This window comes from Watersipora subatra, chromosome 2 (assembly GCF_963576615.1).
Source record: "Watersipora subatra chromosome 2, tzWatSuba1.1, whole genome shotgun sequence".
In the NCBI taxonomy this organism is placed as follows: Eukaryota; Metazoa; Bryozoa; class Gymnolaemata; order Cheilostomatida; family Watersiporidae; genus Watersipora; species Watersipora subatra.
The window spans coordinates 60,586,869-60,607,621 of NC_088709.1; the positions used below are offsets into that span (position 1 = coordinate 60,586,869).

General features: G+C 34.9%; 2 protein-coding genes across 2 annotated transcripts in view; both read left to right on the forward strand.

Annotated features, from left to right (window-relative positions):
- Positions 1 to 20,753, forward strand: part of LOC137388405 (uncharacterized) — a 243,550-nt gene that overhangs the window by 62,765 nt on the left and 160,032 nt on the right. The gene's annotated exons all lie outside the window — the stretch shown is intronic.
- LOC137387076 (uncharacterized) overlaps positions 20,335 to 20,753 on the forward strand; it is a 28,832-nt gene continuing 28,413 nt past the window's right edge. Inside the window, exon 1 of the mRNA XM_068073369.1 lies at positions 20,335 to 20,486. Coding sequence (XP_067929470.1) covers positions 20,335 to 20,486 — 152 coding nt within the window. The remainder of the gene's footprint in view (positions 20,487 to 20,753) is intronic.

Genomic DNA, 20,753 nt, shown 5'->3' on the forward strand with positions numbered 1-20,753 from the left:
GCTGTTGGGTTTTCATTCAAGTTATATTTCCCTGTTTGCGGCTATAATGTAATTTTCTGTGCGCGTGCCAGATACTGATATGCAGCGAGTTATTGACGACTTTTTTTTAATTCATAGCATCTAGCAACACAATGGCTTAGATTGATGAATATACTAAAAGTAATAATTTTAGTAATCATAACTACATTTATTAATTAATAGAATTATAACTTTTTGCTATCACCAATCATCATTTTATAATTTTTTATTGTTTCACATAGCTTTATTTGCTTCAAATTTTATTTGGCAGTTTTAGCTAGTAAATTAGATTTATGATTAGACTTTACATGTTCACTTCTCACTTGTAGAAAGTGAGGAAAATCGATTGATCAATGCACATCTTTAACTTCTTGAACCAAAGCTACAATTCATTGGCCTGGCGTACATTTACTTATGCTTTTGTTAAATATTTGGTCATTTATAAAATTACACTTGCAATATATCTAACTCCCAATTTGAAAGCTTTCAGTATATATCTGCGTTAGAATGACATATCTATGAATGACATATATTTATTGCATTTGTTTTATTGATTACAAGATGTTTATATGGTCCAACCAGCTGAAGCAGCTTTTTCAGTGTGGAAACTGCCATATATAGAAAAGAGAGACGGGAATGTGTGCTGCATAAACCATAATGTTTTGTTTGAGTTTGCTGCAGTAGATGAGTTTGTCCTATTGTATGAGCTGAAACTATGTGAGTGGCTACGACTTAGATGAATATTTTTAATAAAAGCTTCCTGCCGAGGTGAAATTTTCTTTGGCTTGTAAAAATTATATAATAGAATAATAATGTTGGAGACAATGCAAAGCATGATTTGTAGAACATTGATTACATCATTTCATCATTGACACCTATGCTGAAATCTTGTCTGATAGATGGATTCATGCACTGTAATCAGAGCTGTATTTACAGGTAATTTTGCACAGCTCGACCAATTGTTTAGGACTTGCATCCACTAATCAAATGTGACCAGTAAATCTTTTTTTACAAATGTATACCAATAATGACTCGATAACGTTGACAGTTGAGTATACAATGTACATGCATTTTAGGGATGTAGTTGGTTTTGTCACATATTCTTTTCAAAGACGCAGCTTGCATATTTTACTTAGTAAGAAACTAGTTTTCGGTGTAGGTAGCGCCGGAACTGTGCCGATACAAAAACCTTATTCTAATAATTTGCTTGACATAATTACCATAGACCGGTATAATTGTAGTCGGTACTAAAATGTTTACACATCATTTAGAGGAAGCTAATATGACAAGTTTTTAATTTTCCTTTTTGAGGCGTTTGTGACATTGGTAATAATGTATCTGTAGGTGGAATTAAAGCCAACATGAGTCCATACCAGATAAAATATATTCAAATAGAACCGCATTGGACTAGACATTTATCACACTAGCCGATGGGAATACGAGAGATAGAGACAGGTTGTATCACACGTTACATCACTTTTGGGCAGGTCGAAGCATGTTTTTTAGCCTGAGGGGTTTTATCGTGATCAATCTTTTTGATTTTAATCTTTGAATATCTTGGTCATGAGATCGCCTAACACAACAAACAACGTAACAACTATTGCACAAAAACATGCTTTCTTTTAAAATCAACTCAAATTCGACGCAACCACATCTTTAAGTAGTTATTGGTAATAGCACCTAAATAAAGTCTGGTCTTGATTATTGACTGTTTTAATCATTTTAGCTTGTTGATTAATGTAACTAAGATGTTACAGTTTACCTTTCCAGATGCTGCAATTAAGTTTAACTGTTTGATTGTACATCATGTAGTTTTCAGGGTTTCAGACAACTTTTTGTTGTTTTTAATCAGCAGAGATTTCAATATGTGTAATTCTAAACATAATACCAAGTTTGGTGTAGATTGGTACAAGATGTGGATTTTGATATCACACGACACAAGTTGTTATAGTCTAGGCTATAACTACAATCTTTCGGTGATTATCTGAGATTTCCTTATTCCAGGTTCTCGATGTCCTAATAGTACTACGGGTAGGCTAAATCTTAGAATTGGCTTGTATTAGGAATCATTCCATATCCAAAATTTGTAGATGCCATCTTCTAATGCAAATCTGCACTGAACAATATGATAGTGATGTACATGTAACTTGTTATGTGTATCTATATATGGATGATATCCTTTATAACAGCACATAGCTATGATAACACACTAACCTAGTATACCTACGGTAGTTGCGAAACGCTTCTAAACTACTACAGCTAGTAATGATAGCAATCTAAACCCGTACAGCTAGTCATGACAGTACTTCCACTAGCGTTTTCTAATAACAAAGTATGCAGGTTAATGTTATAACTAAAGCTGGTTTGCTCATTATTCAATGCACTGTCCATTTAATGATGAATCAATATAGAGTCCGTTGAAATTGTGCTAGAACAAATCACAACTCTTCAAACTGAGTGTGGACTGCAGACAAGTATGATCCAAGATATTACACATCCATCGCTTTATAACGATACATGCATGTGTTAAGATCATCGGTATAATTTGTGTTTTCAATACCTATTTGATTGGTTGCTAATGAAGCTTTTTGTTTCTTGGTTCCAAGTAAATGATGTTGTGAATGGTGTGTTTATATATCGGCTAACTACTGCTTGTTATTGTGTGTTTAACTGGAATAGAAACAGACCAAAACTGGCCTACATGACTCAATGCTTTCGGTGTCACAAGCTACATGTATTTTCGCAAAAATATCAATAGCTTACATTATACAGGCAAATGTAAAACGTGTAGATGTATAGTTATAAAGCAATAATGTATGATTACTGGAATCTCTTGTAATTGCTGTACACCTTCATATTCAATAATAATCAATTTTGTTTGAGTTGTTCCTTCACAGATCAACTCATTGATATCGTCTTTCAAGACTCCTTCGTGTGGCAAAAGGCCTCCCCTCAATTTCGTGTGGTACCTTCCTCAATTTTTTCTTTTAATTTCTCATCAAAGCCAAACAAATAATGAAAGAAAGCTCCCATTTTGTATATGGACATCACAAGCAATTTGTATCAAAATAGAATTGTGAAAACAAAGTGATTAAAATCATATACAGCTATCCATTTGCGAGAGAGTAAAAAGTAGATGACTGAAACAGGTGTGATAATTCCAAAAAGAAAAGAGCAAAAATTTTCAATACAAACAGCCAGAGGCAATATTACTCATAAAAAAGTGCAAAAAGGAATAACAGAGTTAAGCTAGAGGCTATTTCAGAAAGTCCAGTGCTATTAAACAACAGCTCGAACAGTGAATGCAAGTCTAAAAAAACAGTTAAAGGTTAACTTGCAACAAAATTCACATTACCGTTATTTGATATCAGAAGATTCACCATGTTTTACTTTTTTTGTGTTGTAGGTGCAAAACATGTGAAAATGTGATTACAAGCTTTTAAAAGCTAAAAAACGAACAGTTGATCGCAGCCACGCGAGACCGCCGTAGTTTGGATTCTCTTTCCTAAACGGCTCAAATGGAACATAGTTGTACGAGGTGGCTTCTGTTTACACTTTCAAGGAACTTCATTAGTCAAAATATTTTCACGAATATACTTGACGCATTCAATAAAACTATGTCTATTGTTCTTACGCGTCAATTTTATCGTCATTGTAATGCTGTCACTTTCAGCGCTGATATCCTATAACCTACCGTAAAAACTCGTTTAATTTTTTAAACTTAGCTCAAAGGAGTACATATCATTGTCTGAGAGATATGACGGACCTGTTGGTCACCGTGATAATCGAAAAATGCTGCAGAAATTAATCACAAAGTATGGGTCACATGATCAGATTACGACTTGACGATTAGACCAAGCCGAAACAAAACTGTATAGTAGTGAGTATCTATATTTGATACAGAGTCTTCGGTAAAACCCGAAGTGTTTGTCATAAACTAGTGCTACGAGAAGTTTTATATTAAGCCTTTTATTGGCCTCTCAATTCACGTGAGAACATCTCGTGACAAGACAATAACAAACTGTAACGACAACGTCAAAACAATAAACTGATACCAATATACGATGGCTTTTCGTTTTTGAGCTTTTAAGAGCTTGTAATCACATTTCCACACAATTTTGCCACTACAACACAACAGAGTAAACCATGGTGAATCTTTTGATACCAAATAACTGTGATGTGAACTTTGTTGCGAGTCAACCTTTAAGGTAAAAATCCAGATGTTAGTCAAACTTGCACAGCTGGTAAAAGGTCTACTTATTTGAATGTATTTAAAGTCTCATACGTTTGATGTGAATAGCTATAACTGAACTTAAACACTCATCAAACTGGTAATAGTTATAAAGACCAGAATCAATGAGTAACCAGATACAGTTTAGCAACACAGAGTAATAGACCAGTAAGGTTTACTATAGAGAAGCACAAAAGGGATGTCAGTTATAACATATTGTTCAGTTTGCAACTTTGTTTATGTATAGCGATCCATTTGTGACAGAATAAAAACAAAATAACTGTAAGAGGTGTGATGATGCCACATGGAATAAAAACAACTGCAAGAATATTTAATAGTAAATATATAAAATCGTACAAAAAGAAATGATGAAGTTCAATAAGACACTATTTCAGCATAACCAACAATACTTGCACAACACTAACTTAAAGCCTACCAACACAGTTGAGAAATAACACAAAATTTCAGCGAAAATTGCAGTCAGCAAGTGATGTCAGAAAATATTGCAAAGTTGGTAATGGATCTAGTATATACAATATACTTAAAATTTCATGAATTTGATGTGAATAGCTATAACTGAACTTAGACACTCATCAAACTGGACACACTTATAAAGACCAGAATCAATGAGTAGCCAGATACAGTTCAGCAACCCCGAGTAATGGACCAGTATAGCTGACCATAGATTATCATAATATATATATATATATATGTAATAGATAATAGAGTAGCATAGATTAGCACCCACAACAAATCACGCTAAGTTCGTCTATAGTCTTGCATGGCAGAGGAAGAGTTAAAACTGTTATTGTCAACATACTTGAAATTTCATTCCATTGATGCAAGCTGCTGGAAGTGAATTTAGAAACTCATCAAACTGAGCATACTTATAAAGACCAGAATCAATGAGTAACCAGATGCAGTTCAGCAATTTTTTTACACAACATTTAAAAACTTTTGGTAAGGCCAAATAACAGCCTCGTGTTTAGATATTAAGCACTCAATTCCAGGTGTCAGCAAGCTAAGCTGTCGATACCGAAACACATTTCGATAATACAGTGACGGTTGTATGAAGGTAACATGAAACATCAATTACCTATTGACTGCAACTTTTTGAACATTGTCCAATATTACTGAACCTGCAAAAGATCCAATGAGAGAGAACACATAAAAGCAGTTGGGCTATCACATGTGTAACATTAGAATGGCACCTAGCATCAATAATAGTCAACCCTTGGTAAATAAACCAGGTTAGTACTGGCATCGGGTACGATGGACACTGCTCATCATAACCAGTACCTCTCAAACCCAAGGTCTTTGTTGTATTGGAACCATCTGATAATCTTACTCACAAGATCCATTTGTCACCAAAATCCTGCACTATTATCAATATTTAGGAATCTTCAGAGAAATTATCGTCTGTAGACAACATCGGCAATGCAAAAAGAAAAATTGATGAGTTTGTCAAACCTGCTGGTGCAAACATTGTGAAAATTGACAAAAATAGCAACTACACCCGCCCCCTTCAATCCCCTAAATCTTTTACATGTGGTTATCAACGACCAGCCTTTTCTGCCAAAAAAAACCACTACAATCACTACTGACTAACATACACCACCACAACATACAGGCTAATTGATGGTTCAGATTGTGAATTATTATTTACTTGAGTTTTTGTATTTAAACTACAGTGGTTTCTCGCAGGCTAAATAGTCTAAGGTTTAAGGTATTATGCACAGTATAAAATGCAATGTAATTTTACTAATGTAATTTTACTATACATAAGTACCTCCATACAGGTATATCAGTTATACTGAACAGTTAGTTAAACAAGATCATTTTATTTTGGAGACAGGTCTAAAGGCCGACAGTTATATTCAAGTGAAGAATTTTCTCAAAGAAAAATTTGTTTAGCTGTTTGGCAAATTAGCAAGCAGCACTGCGCAACAAAAAACTCTATTTTACATATATAGTCAACCATTATTAGCCTTATGGTTTTGATAGCAATCTTCAACAGAAAGGAAGTAAGAGCGTTCACGTGACTAAAAGTTTTCTGCAAACTGGAAAAAAAAAGTTCTAGTCATAAAGGGGCATTGTAGTTCGGCACTAGCTTGTACATAAGTTGTAAAGAATTTCGGCTAACGTTTTAAATAATTTAATGAAACCTTCGGTAATTGGACAAAAAAACATAGGTTGATAAACTGTGTACCACAAGTTCGTACCTGTAAATCGGTCTACGCCCCAAATGGTCTACGTTTATTACAGAAACCTTTGGATAAATTTGATTAATTATTCTTATAATTAAATCTAACAAAAATATTAGAAACCTTAGCAAGTAAACAACGCCATAGACTGGTGAAATGAGCACGTTTTTCATGTGAAATGCGCACTGCTAAATAGTTCTACTATCTGTCGCACGGCTTTATTGGCGTATCGTAGGCCGGTCTTAACTATTATTAAACCAAGCTTTTCAAGCGTTTTGCGGCGATTTTTGGCCGAATTAATCTGCCTATTTATGTATAATCCGACCAAATGGGTAAGTTTTAAGATATTTTCACCGCTTTTCAAAGACTTGGTAATATATTTATATGTGTTTTGTATCGTTATTATACTTAAACGACTCTACAAAAATGGTTAAATTTGTTGATGAGAATTCGATACAAGGGTTTGCGACGTTGTTGATGAATAATTTTCGTAAGTTGTGTGCACATGCATTTATCATAAAAATTCTCAAACATTCGCTCCGCTCGTTTGGTCGTGGGATTATTAGCAGGTTGTTTTTCTTTTTTGAGTTATGTTAACCCTGTTTGTTAAACTAGGCAGGTCATACTTTTTGTTTCCTTACTAAAACTTCTTGGCTTCAGGCATAGAATTTACCAAGTGTAACTGAAAAAACCCCAGTCTAACATTTTGATGATTTTTAATATGTTGTTACCCATGTGGAAAAACGTGAAAATCCCAAATTTTTATCTTCTAGGATCATCGGTTCAGGTGCTATGAAGATTTGAACTTTGGCCATTTGTTGCCCGAGTTTGAGGGCATAGGACATCTAGCTGAATTTAGACTCATAAATTCAAGAATACACAAGTTAGAGGTATAGATTTTTTTTGTGTTTCTACGCAATTTCCATATTTACACAAGCAAATAGGTTTGAAATTTTTCGGATGAATAATGTGGGAGATAACTCCAGCCAAAAATGATATTTTAGCGACTATTCCAAAGCAATTATTACCCCTAGCATATAATGTTCCATTGTTTCTGTTGATATTTCTGAACTTCTCCAGGCCTCAGCTATTCAAAACTAGTATTATCTTCTCTGTAGCTGCATCGAGTCAGCGTCTAGAAGCCATACAATAATAACCTCTTTGTCTAAATACTGCAAAAGTAAAGGTCAAGGTCAACCTGTGGTTTCAACAGTCACACATTTTTCCTATGTTTTATACCAATTAAGATATGCAGATATAATTAAAACCACCAAAATTTTGTGTTTCAGACGTAAAATGCTTAAAATTGAGTTCCAAATACCCTTCAAACACCTTCGTAAATCGCCTTATTTAAATGAGATTATCCCCCTTTGACAAACTTTAACTTGGCTGATTATTATCATATCAAGTTCAAATTTGCTGTGTGCTTGTGGTTGGGCTAGTAATAAGCTTTAGACTATTTTCTTAACTTACATTCCTCGATGTTATCCATTGTTGTAGCTTCAAATGAATGTTTTGCCTGAGTTGGTGGTAGATGCCGGTGCCACAGCTAACATAACATGCTCTTCTGGTACCCAGCAGATGTCATCTCGCTTTGGCCATGTGAAACTGTTTGTTGAGCCTTTGTGCATGAATCTCAGATTAAAATTATTGTTCTCTTGATCATAGCCAATTGCCATCCCCATATACCACCGACTATCATATATACAAGCCAAATAGTGTCCAGGTTGAGGTGTTAAGGTACTGCTGGTAACACGTGAGTCAGCAGTGTTCCCAACTTTGTATCGTTGCAGCATACATTTCTCAACAAACAGTGGTGAAAGTTTTCAAGCTTCAATGGCTGTTCTACTGAGTGGCTTGAACCAGTGCTGGTCCCAACAGCCAATGACTCGTTGCGCTGCTTTGAACCTTGGTTACAAAATTGCTGCTTGTTTGCGACTTCTTCAGTGGGTACATAAAACACCTCTACCCCAGCAATGTTTTCCCTAGCATACTTGTACAGTTGTTCAGCACTGAGCAGTCTTTCTTTCCCTGATTTAACTAACTGCTTGGAGTGACGGGTGGCCAGTCACTTGACTACCCAGCCAATTCCATCGCACGGACCTTTTCCATGTGAGGTGGCAAAGAAGCTCCAAGATGCTGTAAGATTGAAATCAAGCTCATTGTGACATAAGTTGGCAAAGTTCTTGTAATCCTTGTTTTGGGCACCAGGTCCATCACTGAAATAATCCACATGAGTTAGGTTTTTTTTGATGAATCCGATAAGCATTATCTGGGATGTATGTATACATTCTAGAGTGTTCTCTGGATTGTATGTATACCTTCCAAAGAACACTCATCAGATTCATCAAAGAAAACTAACTCATGTGGATTATTTCAGTGATGGACCTGGTGCCCAATACAAGGATTACAAGAACTTTGCCAACTTATGTCACCATGAGCTTGATTTCAATCTTACAGCATCTTGGAGCTTCTTTGCCACCTCACATGGAAAAAGTCCGTGCGATGGAATTGGCGGGGTAGTCAAATGACTGGCCACCCGTCACTCCAAGCAGTTAGTTAAATCAGGGAAAGAAAGACTGCTCAGTGCTGAACAACTGTACAAGTATGCTAGGGAAAACATTGCTGGGGTAGAGGTGTTTTATGTACCCACTGAAGAAGTCACAGAACGAGCAGCGATTTTATAACCAAAGTTCAAAGCAGCACAATGAGTCATTGGTTGTTAAGGTATTGCTGGTAACACGTGAGTCAGCAGTGTTCCCAACTTTGTAGCACAATGAGTCATTGGTTGTCGGGACCAGCACTGGTTCAAGCCCCTCAGTAGAACATCCATTGAAGTTTGCAAACTTTTACCACTGGTTGATGAAAAATGTATGCTACAACGATACAAAGTTGGGAAAACTCATGACTCACATGTTAGCAGCAATACCTTAATACCTCAACCTGGACAATATCTAACCTGTATATATGATGGTCGGTGGTACATGGGGATGGCAATTGGCTATGATCAAGAGAATAATGATGCTAATGTGAAATTCATGCCCAAAGGCTCCACAAACAGTTTCACATGGCCAAAGCGAGTTGACATCTGCTGGGTACCACAAGAGCATGTTCTATTAGCTGTGGCGCCGCCATCTACCACCAACTCGGGCAAAACATATGCATTTGAAGCTACGACAATGAATAACATTGAGGAATGTAAGTTATGAGAATAGTTTAAGGCTCATTGCTATCACAATCACAGACTACAAGCGCACAGATATTTGAACTTGATAGGATAATAATCAGCCAATTTAAAGCTTGACAAGGGAGATAATCAAATTTAATTAACACAATTACAAAGTTGTGTGGAGGGTATTTGGAACTCAATTTTAAGCATTTTACGTCTGAAACACAAACTTTTGGTGGTTTTAATGAAATCTGCATATGTTAATTGGTGAAAACATGAGAAAAATGTGTGACTTTGTTGAAACTACAAGTTGACCGTGACCTCTACTTTTGCAGTATTTTGACAAAGACGTTAATCTTGTATGGCATCTAGACGCTGACCCGATGCAGCTACAGAGAAGATGAGACTAGTTTTGGATAGCTGAGGCCTGGAGGAATTTAGAAATATCAGCAGAAACAATGGCAAATTACATGTTAGGGGTGATAATTCCTTTTGAATAGTTGCTAAAATAGCATTTTCAGTCATTTTTGGTTGGAGTTATCTCCCACATTGTTCATCCGAAAAATTTCAAACAATCCAGAAAATTTTAAACCTATTTGTTTGTGTAAATATGGAAATTGTGTGTGGACACAAAGAAATCTAGACCTCTAACTTGTATATTCTTGAATTTATATGAGTCTCAAGTCAGCTAAATGTGCTATGCCCTCAAACTCGGGCGACAAATGGTCAAAGTTCAAATCCTCATGGTGAGTGAACTGATGACCTTAGAAGATCAAAGGTTGGGATTTACGCGTTTTTCCACATGAGTAACAACATATTAAAAATCATCAAAAACTGAGACTATGAGGCTTTTTCAGTTACGCTTGGTAAATTCTATGCCTTCATTCGTTAGCCTAACATGGCAACTTTAAACCCGGTTCCAAACACCCCCATCGTTTTAGTGAAGATCACGATATTACCTAGCTTACCACACGAGTGATTGAAATTCACAGGGTAATTATTTTATTAATAGACCATCAAATCACAAATTGACTAGCAAGCGAATTAATACAATTAAATCACATAAAAGCTGCATCTAGATATATTCCTTACGTTGTATATCAGAAGGTTATGTAGCAAAATATACTTCATTATGGCAAGCGGATTATCAAATAGTTTTATTGAGAACTTGCTTGTTACCTTGAAAACTTATAGTGTTGGTAGAAAGGTTAACGTTTCAAAAGCGTTATGGTTTGCTGTCTCACAACAATTGTTTTTGGTAAGAGCAATGTAACATAGTAATATCATTACAACACCTAAAAATATGACAAAAAGTTCTTATTACTCAAAATTTGATTTAGTCTAAATTAAACTAGGTATATATCTGAGCAGACCTATAAAACTATCAGATTTTCAGCTTTATTGAAATAATGGAAACAAAAAATGTCTGCCATATGCAAATGTAGGATGCATCACATGGGCAGTGATCAAATCCCCAGTAATTAAATATATAGCCAGCAGCGTGTATAGCAGCTATGGCAAAGAGGGCAGAGTGGAGTGGCACCCTTATGAAAATCAATAACTACTATAAATCCCATGTTTGAAAATTATTCATCAGAGTTGGAAAATTGAGAAAAACTTAGTGGTAATTTTTCTTGAGTAATGTGGTACCTAGCTCATCGGAAATGAAAACTTGACATGTTGCATAAAAATATTAAAATCAGACTAAAAATCTCCACACAAAAAACTAGCAATTCGCAAGCTGCAAAAATAATTTGCAGATAAAATAGCACCCCTGCTAAAAATATTGCTCACACGGAACTTTTGCAAAAAAACTCAGGCGACATCAAAACGTCGAACAACTGAAGTGATCAAGTGGTTATGTATATAGGGGCTGTATATAAGGACTTCTGAGCCAGAAGATGCGTAGCTATAGTGAGTTGGTCTGAATAATGTAGTGTAGACATGCCAAAAGTGACATGTATCCCATAAAATTCCAAATAACAACAACATGTAACATATACATGAACATTTTGTGTAAATGTACCTAATAAAAAGATAGTCTATCACTGTTGTAAAGCTGATAGGTAAGTAAAGGGAAGTTGAGATAGAAACTAATATGTAACAGGTTAGAACTGTATTGCATCATCGTAGTACGCAGTAACTTTGCAGTGTATTACAGCTTTTTAATGCACTGCAGAGATTTACTGCTACTGCAAATTCACTTCTACTGCGAATTCAATCCTACCGCTAATTGCCCTTTGCAACCTATGGTGAACTTATTTCCATGACACATTAAGCAAAAATAAAAAATTCAATCTGTGAATGAGCATTTTCTAAAACATGAAACTGCATGTGTACGACAACTGCGCATTGGTATAAAGTTGAAATTGTGGATTAACTGATATTGGGGTATTTGTATTGTACTTTCATTACCACAATATATAAAAACAATGATATATTTATATTTCAACTATATATTACACGCTAACTTTGGTCAGTTTGTTGGCCTACTCATACTCTTGAAAGTTTGAGCAGCATTCAGATCTTACAATTATGTTGTGGTTGCAAAGGAGTCATTTTAATTCTTGATTGTGTGATGAGTTCTCACGAAATTCACTGTTCATGTAAACTATGTACAACGTATTGCAAAATTCTTACTGCCTCTCTCACTGCGGAGTACACACTAGCAACACTTCCACTGCAACCAGCATTATACACTTTGCAATGGCGAATACTGCAACAATACAGCTTAGTGCGCATTAGACAATAGTTATATTGCATATGCAGTAAACATAATTGATGCAAATATAACGCATCAACATAGAATGCTTACTCCTGTAATGCTAAAACAGCTACATAAATATACCGGCGAACGTTTACTACAACTGCAATGTATTTTTCATCAGCACGTACTCATAAATGAACAGTTACGTTTTTGTCGAAGTAGTCACATACCTGACATTAGATATAACTAATAATCTCAAACTATTAGTGTAAATATACATACATGAGTAGGTGTTTAAAAGTATTAGAGGATTGAGCAATCCCTTAGCTGTTAATGAACAGAGCCGTACAAATAGCTTTAAAATTATTCATTGTACTTTAGTATTTGGATAAGTAATTTTGTTTTAATAGTGTATTAAAAACTGCAAACTTTTCAAGTTACTGTAATACAAACGGAATATCTAGAAATACGCCTAAATGCTAGTGCAATCTTCCATCTACCATTATCGATGCATTTCTAAAGAAAATGGTAGCTGGCCAGTAAATCCGTGTGATGAAGACGCCGAATAGTTTCTACTAAACGAGAGCAACCGACTTGAAAAAAAAAGAAATAAATGCTATTTCTCCAAAACCAACAATTTTCTGTTATGCCACGACATAGCAATCATCCTTATCACGATTCAGATACAATTAGGGCTAATGGGAGAGGAAAACAACTCTTCCGTTACTACTCGATAAAATAAAAGCAGCTTTTTGAGATCGCGAAGGGTACGCTGTTAGGGGTCGTTGGCAACAATCGTCTCAAACTTTCAACTAAAAGCAAGGTCGCCCACGACGTCTTACGCAAACCGATATCGAGTTAGGCAAATTATTTCCGAGGTTATGGCTTTTACAGCGAATAGCTTCGGTTCCAGAATTTTGCGCTATTTTAAAGTAATGGCAATCAGAAAAAAATTAAAACATACATAACTCGACTATTGTCTGGCTCGTTGCGGAATTCCTGTGACAACTAGATTCCAGATTCTAGCGGCTTCAAAACGTTGAAAGGTTTTAGCTTTTCTCGTCCAACCCTGAACAGTTGGTAGGTAATAAGGCATTATTAAATTTTTGCGCTGGTAGGTAGTAACGCATTGTTAACCCTTTAGCGACGGCCGGCTTACGACAGGGAAAGTACCAGCGGACGGCGGCAATTACTAGGGCGATTTGAGCTTTCGACGTGGCTGCGTAAAAACTGCAGCAACTTACATCACAATTGTGGTAGCTGCATAAATTAACATGCATAAGAAGGCTGAGAAATCTTTCTACAAGCTGATATTTTTTCTATGCAGATAGCTTGCAAATGCTTACCAGCAAAAGTCTCAGATTGTTGAAGCAATGATTTTTTTTATTTTCATGTTTCATTTTTCATTGCATTTTTTCTAATTGTTAAAGGTAAATGACAATGTTGTATAAATACTAGTTGCAAGGATTCATATGTCTACAACAATTTGCAAAAGAAATTGGTTGTTGGAGAACCTTGAAAGTGGAGTTATGAGCTCCGAAGCATTACGGGAGGGCCACTCGAAATTCTCAAAGCGTGTCCCAAAAGACCAGCGGAAATTGAGGCCTGACATGGTCGCCTAAACTTTGCTATAACTTACATGCAAATTGGCATGAAGCTGCAAATGAATATGCTTCTGAAAACTGAGATATTTTCCTACATACAGATCTTTTCCTCCAGGCAGCTTCAAGTCTTTGCAACTTGAGATCTATTTATTCGCAGTTATGATTTTCTGCAGTCAGATTTATATATTTATTGAAACTATAGATATATGTACCAGTAACAATTTAGCATATAAACTCATTGCACAGATTCGTGTGTGCTGCAGAAAACATTAACTGGTTGTGTACAAGAAAAATTGAGTGGTGAGCCTGTATTCACGCATTTGGTGAAGCAACAAAAGACATGAAGCAACATTTATTATGAGCAGAAACAGCAAATCATGGGCTGCATGACTGCTAGATTGCAAAACAATATAAGAACTGAACTCTTTGATTAGGTGAGTGTCCTTAGGAGAGCAACAAACAACAAATACAACATACTAATGCAAAACAAATACAATAGATTATGACATTTCAGCGAATGTAACGATGTACAAGCTAGGAATACAAAGCAATGAAGCATTTATAGAAACTAAATAAAATTTGTAAATAAATCTAGTTAGCATAACAAGGATCAACACATGACTCACACAAAGATACTCCACAAGTGACTCCTGCGCCTTCAGCTTAATTGCTCTCGCTCCTCACCGATGTATACAGACAACTTGTGCACATATCGAGAGACAGCATCGCAGAGAGCAAATAACTTTATTCCAAATCTAGATCTGTTAGATGGAATATACTGCCTGAAGCTGAGCCATCCTTTCCATGCCAGCAAGCTTTCATCTACATATATTTAAATTTACCCGACAGCAAAACAGAGTATAACCGGTCGTATATCATGGCAAAAACATCTTCCAACTTGAACAATTTATTGCCAGCAGTCTGTTCAAAATAGTCAGCAAAAAGAAAACCTGTTTCTATTTTGCTTTCTATTTTTAGTTTTTATTAAAATTCAGCATAGATAATAAAAGATTGTGGAGCAGTAAGACAACAGGGTAGGCTTTTCAAGAATATATGTATGCATAGCTAAACCAATAACTCGCCAGATGTATTTACCATCAACAGGCTCCAAAGCATCGCAATGTTTTTGAAAGCCATCTTTTATTCGTTTCGTTAATTATAACATTTATAATGGCCGATGTTATAAAAAGTTTTAAATGGTTAAAAAAACTTACCTGTTTAAAAATTCAAACTGTTACTCCTGCCAAGCTGTCAGCAAATTGTAATTATTTTGGTTTTAAGTCAGCTTCTCTTGGAAATCTGTAAATACTCCTGGTTTCATCGCCGGCCATTTCACTGTCACTTTCGCAATCCAATTCATTCTGTTGATTTTGTTTTTCAATTCCATCATCTTCTCCACATTTTTCTGACCTAGTATCCTCTTCGTCACTTCCAAACCAGCCGATGTCTTCCTCTAAACAAACTTTTTTAGCAGAGCTTGAACAATCGCGTGCTTACACGATGAATAACTTTCCAAAAAGAAAGATCAAATCTTTTACAACGTGTTATGCTTGCACATGCGTATTAGGGATTAATTATAGCCTCAAACAAGTGGTATAAAGCCTACCGAAATCGATGGAATTATTAATTTTAAATTTTATCGATTTTTTTTATGATCAAAAGATTTTTAAAAAGGTCTATCGAATACTGAATTATTTTGGGGAAATCCGGGATTCGGCCGCTGAAACATTGCTCGTTTTATGGGCTTTGACGGGCTTCGGCTCAAAAGAGTTAATATATAAAGCAATAGTTTTTTACCCATTTTTATGTATGATTGGTCCTAGCGTTAATGAAAAAAACGTACGCTAGATGAACATGTTATTGTATTTATTGGTTGGATAATTTAATCAATCCATAAGGCTGCTCCTTCGACTGCATCAACCCAATTCTGTAGCAGAAATGAAAATATGATTGCAAAAACTAGCTGATAGAGTTTAATAAAGTAGTGCAACTCTTCGATGTTTTTTAGTTTGCGAGATGACTTCATTGATAATCCAGTTAAGGAGCTCTTTCACCTAGTTGTAGAGTCGTCTAAGTCGGTTTGGGTAGCGGATGTGTTAAATAGAGCAGCTATGGTAATGCCATATAAGTCCAAATAACAATATATGTAACAAATTTGTATTGGCAAATTTTCTGTTTGTATACAAACTTGCCTGTCTATCGTAATGCTTTTTAGAATGTTTTAGCGTTAAAAGTTATTTTGCTTCACGTAGTATTAAGATCATATTTTTGAATACATTGTCTAAGCTCATTTGTAGGCTTTTGCGAACAGCATACAGAAACTTTTTTACTTCAGTTACCTACATACTTATTTGTGTTGAATTTGTTTAAAAGCTACTAAAATTTATGATATGGTATTTTTGCTGCATGTTTAGTTGTTAGGCATCAATCTGCACACTATTGTAAGTGTACTAGCGGAATGTTCTGTGTTGCACGGGTTATGAAATTATTATTGTACTTGAGCAACTCACCCGGTAAGTGAGATGATCTATTAATCTTTACTAAAACAATAGACATGTTTGGAGCCAAGTTAATAATTGTCACGTTACGCATAACGATCAACTGTGCTAGTTAGTAACCCTAAGGGCATTGAGTGTGAGTATTTTAACCGATGTAAAGAATTTCCTAATGCTTCGGTTCTTAGTCTAAATGGTAAAGCTCGCTGCTTCTAGATTCGTAGGTTCCGAGATCAAATTCAGGGCAGTGAAGATTTTTATTGCTAGATTTTAATTGCCCTTGCTGGACATACCAAACATGACAATACGATACACAGATATTTGAGATTTATGTATTTAGAGATTTTCCTATAGCTCGGTTTTTACATTTCCTACATTTGTTATTATTACGTGCCATTCAATCATTCATTAAATTTTTGGTGTTGAAGCAAATGATAAACACAGGCAACTTGAAACCTTTCGTTTTCTCTCTTAAAATATATAGTGAGATTGGCAAGCTTCTTCAAGTCATGCATGAATACAGTAAATTTAACTAGCATCAGATGTTGTGAAATATATAGCTATGGACAGCAACCAATTGACATAGGTTAAGCACATTTCAATAGAATTTACTTTTGTTAGCGAGTGTGCTAACTAGAAAGATTAGGGCTGTTCGTTTTTGCTTAATTGCACCAAAAAAAAACAAATTCTAGGCTATCAAGGTGCTATCATGTTTATTACGTACACATGGTGGTATTATTATTACATATGTAATTAAAGGGTTTCATCAAAATCTGAGTTTTTTGCTTCAAATTTGCAAATTTAATATACTTGTTATTTAATCTTTTAGAACAAGGCTGGCAAAGAAATCAAAAACATATACATATACCTAGCTAGATTAATGCCCTTCGTTGCTCGGGTAATAGCAAAGACTGCGCAGAAAACATATCTTTATTTAACATATACAATATTTACAATGCTATGTAACTTATAAACTTCAGATCATTAGAAAAGTGTTTTTGTGCAGTTTGAATAAATTAAGAAAAGAGATAAACAATGAGTACCTAGAAGTGTGTATAAAAAGAGTTACTTTTGCAGCAGAAGCTCATTGTATTCAAAGTTTTGATTGACGATACTGGTACATCTTTATACTGGTACAATCGTAAAACTGGGATGTCAGACTTTCCTTGTCTAATACTTTGTCCGGCTGAACAGAGTGGGATTGTAGAGACAATTCTTACTCCAGATATTACAATTGTCTACCTAAAAAGCATTTAGCTTTTACAGATTTACTGAACTCGAAAATAGGAGTGTAATGATACAGTTGAAATCGCAATGGCACATTTGAAATTTACACATTAAAAATATAGGTAATAAAAAAGCTTAATGCAAATGCTTCAAGCAAATGCATAATGTAATATTGATTACTAATGAAAAGCACACATTGAGTGTATGCAATCGTCAAAATGATATGCAGTATATGGTAAGAGCGATGGGAATGGTAAGCATGGCTTAGCTTTGTGGTTACGTGCGTGCATTTTGCAAACTTGTGGTTGCTATCTTCATGAGTTCAAATCCATTACGAAAGTGATTTTTGTTCCTATAACTTCATCCGCTATAAATCTATAGACGAATGACACACAAACTTTGAGATTTATATATATATATATATAACAATATATATATATATTATATATAAATTTACATATGTATATAATTATATAAATAGTTTTTAAGAGCTGTATAAAGTATTAAGACCGGTAAACTTTGAAAAGTATATACTACTTAAAGTTTCACGGTTGTTACTATTCATCAGGTAACAGTGTTACCTGATGAATAGTAACAACCGTGAAACTTTAAGTAGTATATACTTTTCAAAGTTTACCGGTCTTAATACTTTATACAGCTCTTAAAAACTATTTATATAATTATATACATATGTAAATTTATATATAATATATATATATATTGTTATATATATATATATATAAATCTCAAAGTTTGTGTGGCATTCGAGCTCCAGATCACTTCAGTGTTACCGTAACACTGAAGTGATCTGGAGCTCATGTGACTCTATGCAACAACACATCAAATAGCCTAAAGATTGAAGCTAGCATTTTGTAGGCTAGATAATAGGCTTAAATAGAGTGGAATAGAAACCTGTACTAATTATGTAATGCAATCACCTCCTAGTTTAAATCATCAAAATCATCATGATTAAAAATAGTAACAAAACAATATGTTAACTTCAGCAACCATAGGTACCTACAATGATATTAGTGCATTTTGTGGTTATGATCTGCAAGATAATATAGCATTACTGTACAATGTACTGCGTGGAGAGTTTTTACCTTCGAGACAGACATGTAACATGAACGCTGAGTCTAACTTAAATGAATTTTGCATACTAAACAAATACTTTCAGGACCTTTTAGTATGTATTTTAAAGGTTGACTTGCAACAAAATTCACATTACAGTTATTTGGTATCACAAAATTCACCATGTCTTACTCTGTTGTTTTGTAGTTGCCAAATATATTGAAATGTGATTACAAGCTTTTAAAAGCTCAAAAACGAAGGGCTGCCGTAGATTGAATCCGTTTATTTCTCTGACGCAGTCATGACAGTTTGGTTATTGTCTTGTCACGTGATGTTCTCACGGGAATTGAAAGGCCAATAAAAAGCTCAATATAAACTTATTGTAGCACTAGTTCATGACAAACACTTCGGGTTTCACCAAAGACCCCGTATCAAATATGGATGCTAGCTACTTTACAGTTTTGTTTCAGCTTGAACTTATCTTCAAGTCGTAATCTTATCATGTGACCCAATACTTCGAAAACAATTTTTGCAGCACTTTTCGATTATCACAGGTGACCAACAGGCTTGTCATGATTATCAGACAATGATATGTACTCCTTCGAGGTAAGGTTAAAAAATTAAATGAAATTTTCACGGTGTTATAAGATATCACTGCTAACAGTGACAGCATTACAATGACGATAAAACAGACGCGTAAGAACAGTAGACATAGTTTTATTGAATGCGTGAAGTATATTTGTAAAAATTTGTTGACGAATAAGGTTGCATGAAAGTGTAAACAGAAACTGTCTATTACAGCCACGTCATATTTGTGCCGTTTTGGAAAGAGAATCCAAACTACGGCGGTCTCAGCTGGCTGCGATTAACTGTTCGTTTTAGAGATTTTAAGAGCTTGTAATCACATTCCCACATATTGTGCACCTACAACACAAAAGAGTAAGACATGGTAAATCTTTTGATATCAAATAACTGTAAGTTGAATTTTGTTGCAAGTCAACCTTTAATAAAAGTCAAACTCTTAACTAAAATTTTGTCATTTTTCTGTTTTTACTGTAATGGATAAGGCTGAACTTGCCATAGCGAGCAACATATATCTCTTAATAACGTATATAATTAGTACACAAATCGCCAAATTTCAAGTTCATAGATAAATTAAATGTATTGTCGATATCGTGGGGGCTGAAAAAATTAGCCCTAAAGGAAGAAGACAAGAAATCATCGTGTTGCATATACTTCGGTCCCAAAATATTCCTTAACAGGGGAATCGGAACGCGTGGGTGCAGTGCTAAAATAATAGCTATTGTTGTGCAATTACAGCGACAAATACACGAATACACACGCGACAAACTGAAAAAAATATATATACATAGATACAGTATATTGTATATATAAATACATGTATATATACAATATACTGCCTTGTATATAAATATATATATATATATATATACAAGGCAGACCATCATCAGTTGTGCAGTGTATACTTTGTATCTTTACACTTGACTCACCCTACATGACTTTCTCAAGGTTACATAGCCTAAGGCTTCATCATTTCTATATGCAATAAAGAGACTGGTTATTTCTACAGGATGCTCAAAAGAAAATATGGCTTCAGATTCTGTAGTTTGTGGATTTTGCTTAGAGAAGGATAAACAGCTAGTTGATCCAAGATCACTCCCTTGTCACCATGTACACTGCTACCCTTGTCTTGTTGGAGACTTTGAAGCTAACAGGATTGTCAAATGTGGCACTTGCAAGTAAGTTGGGAGATGTTTAAGAGCAAATGTGAAATTTTGTCTCATTATCAAATGGGCTATGAATATAGAAAAATGAGAAACTTGTTGTTCATTTAACATAGTTGGGTTACGTCTTCGGCTAAGGGAATTCAGTGATTTTAATGCGAACTACTTTCTCTATTTTTCCATCATAGTTAATTTCATTACGCACGGTTGCTCAACTGAGAAGTGGGTTTAGTCAAAATTAGCAAGCATGATTTTTGTAGCGGTAGCATTGCTAAGTAGTTA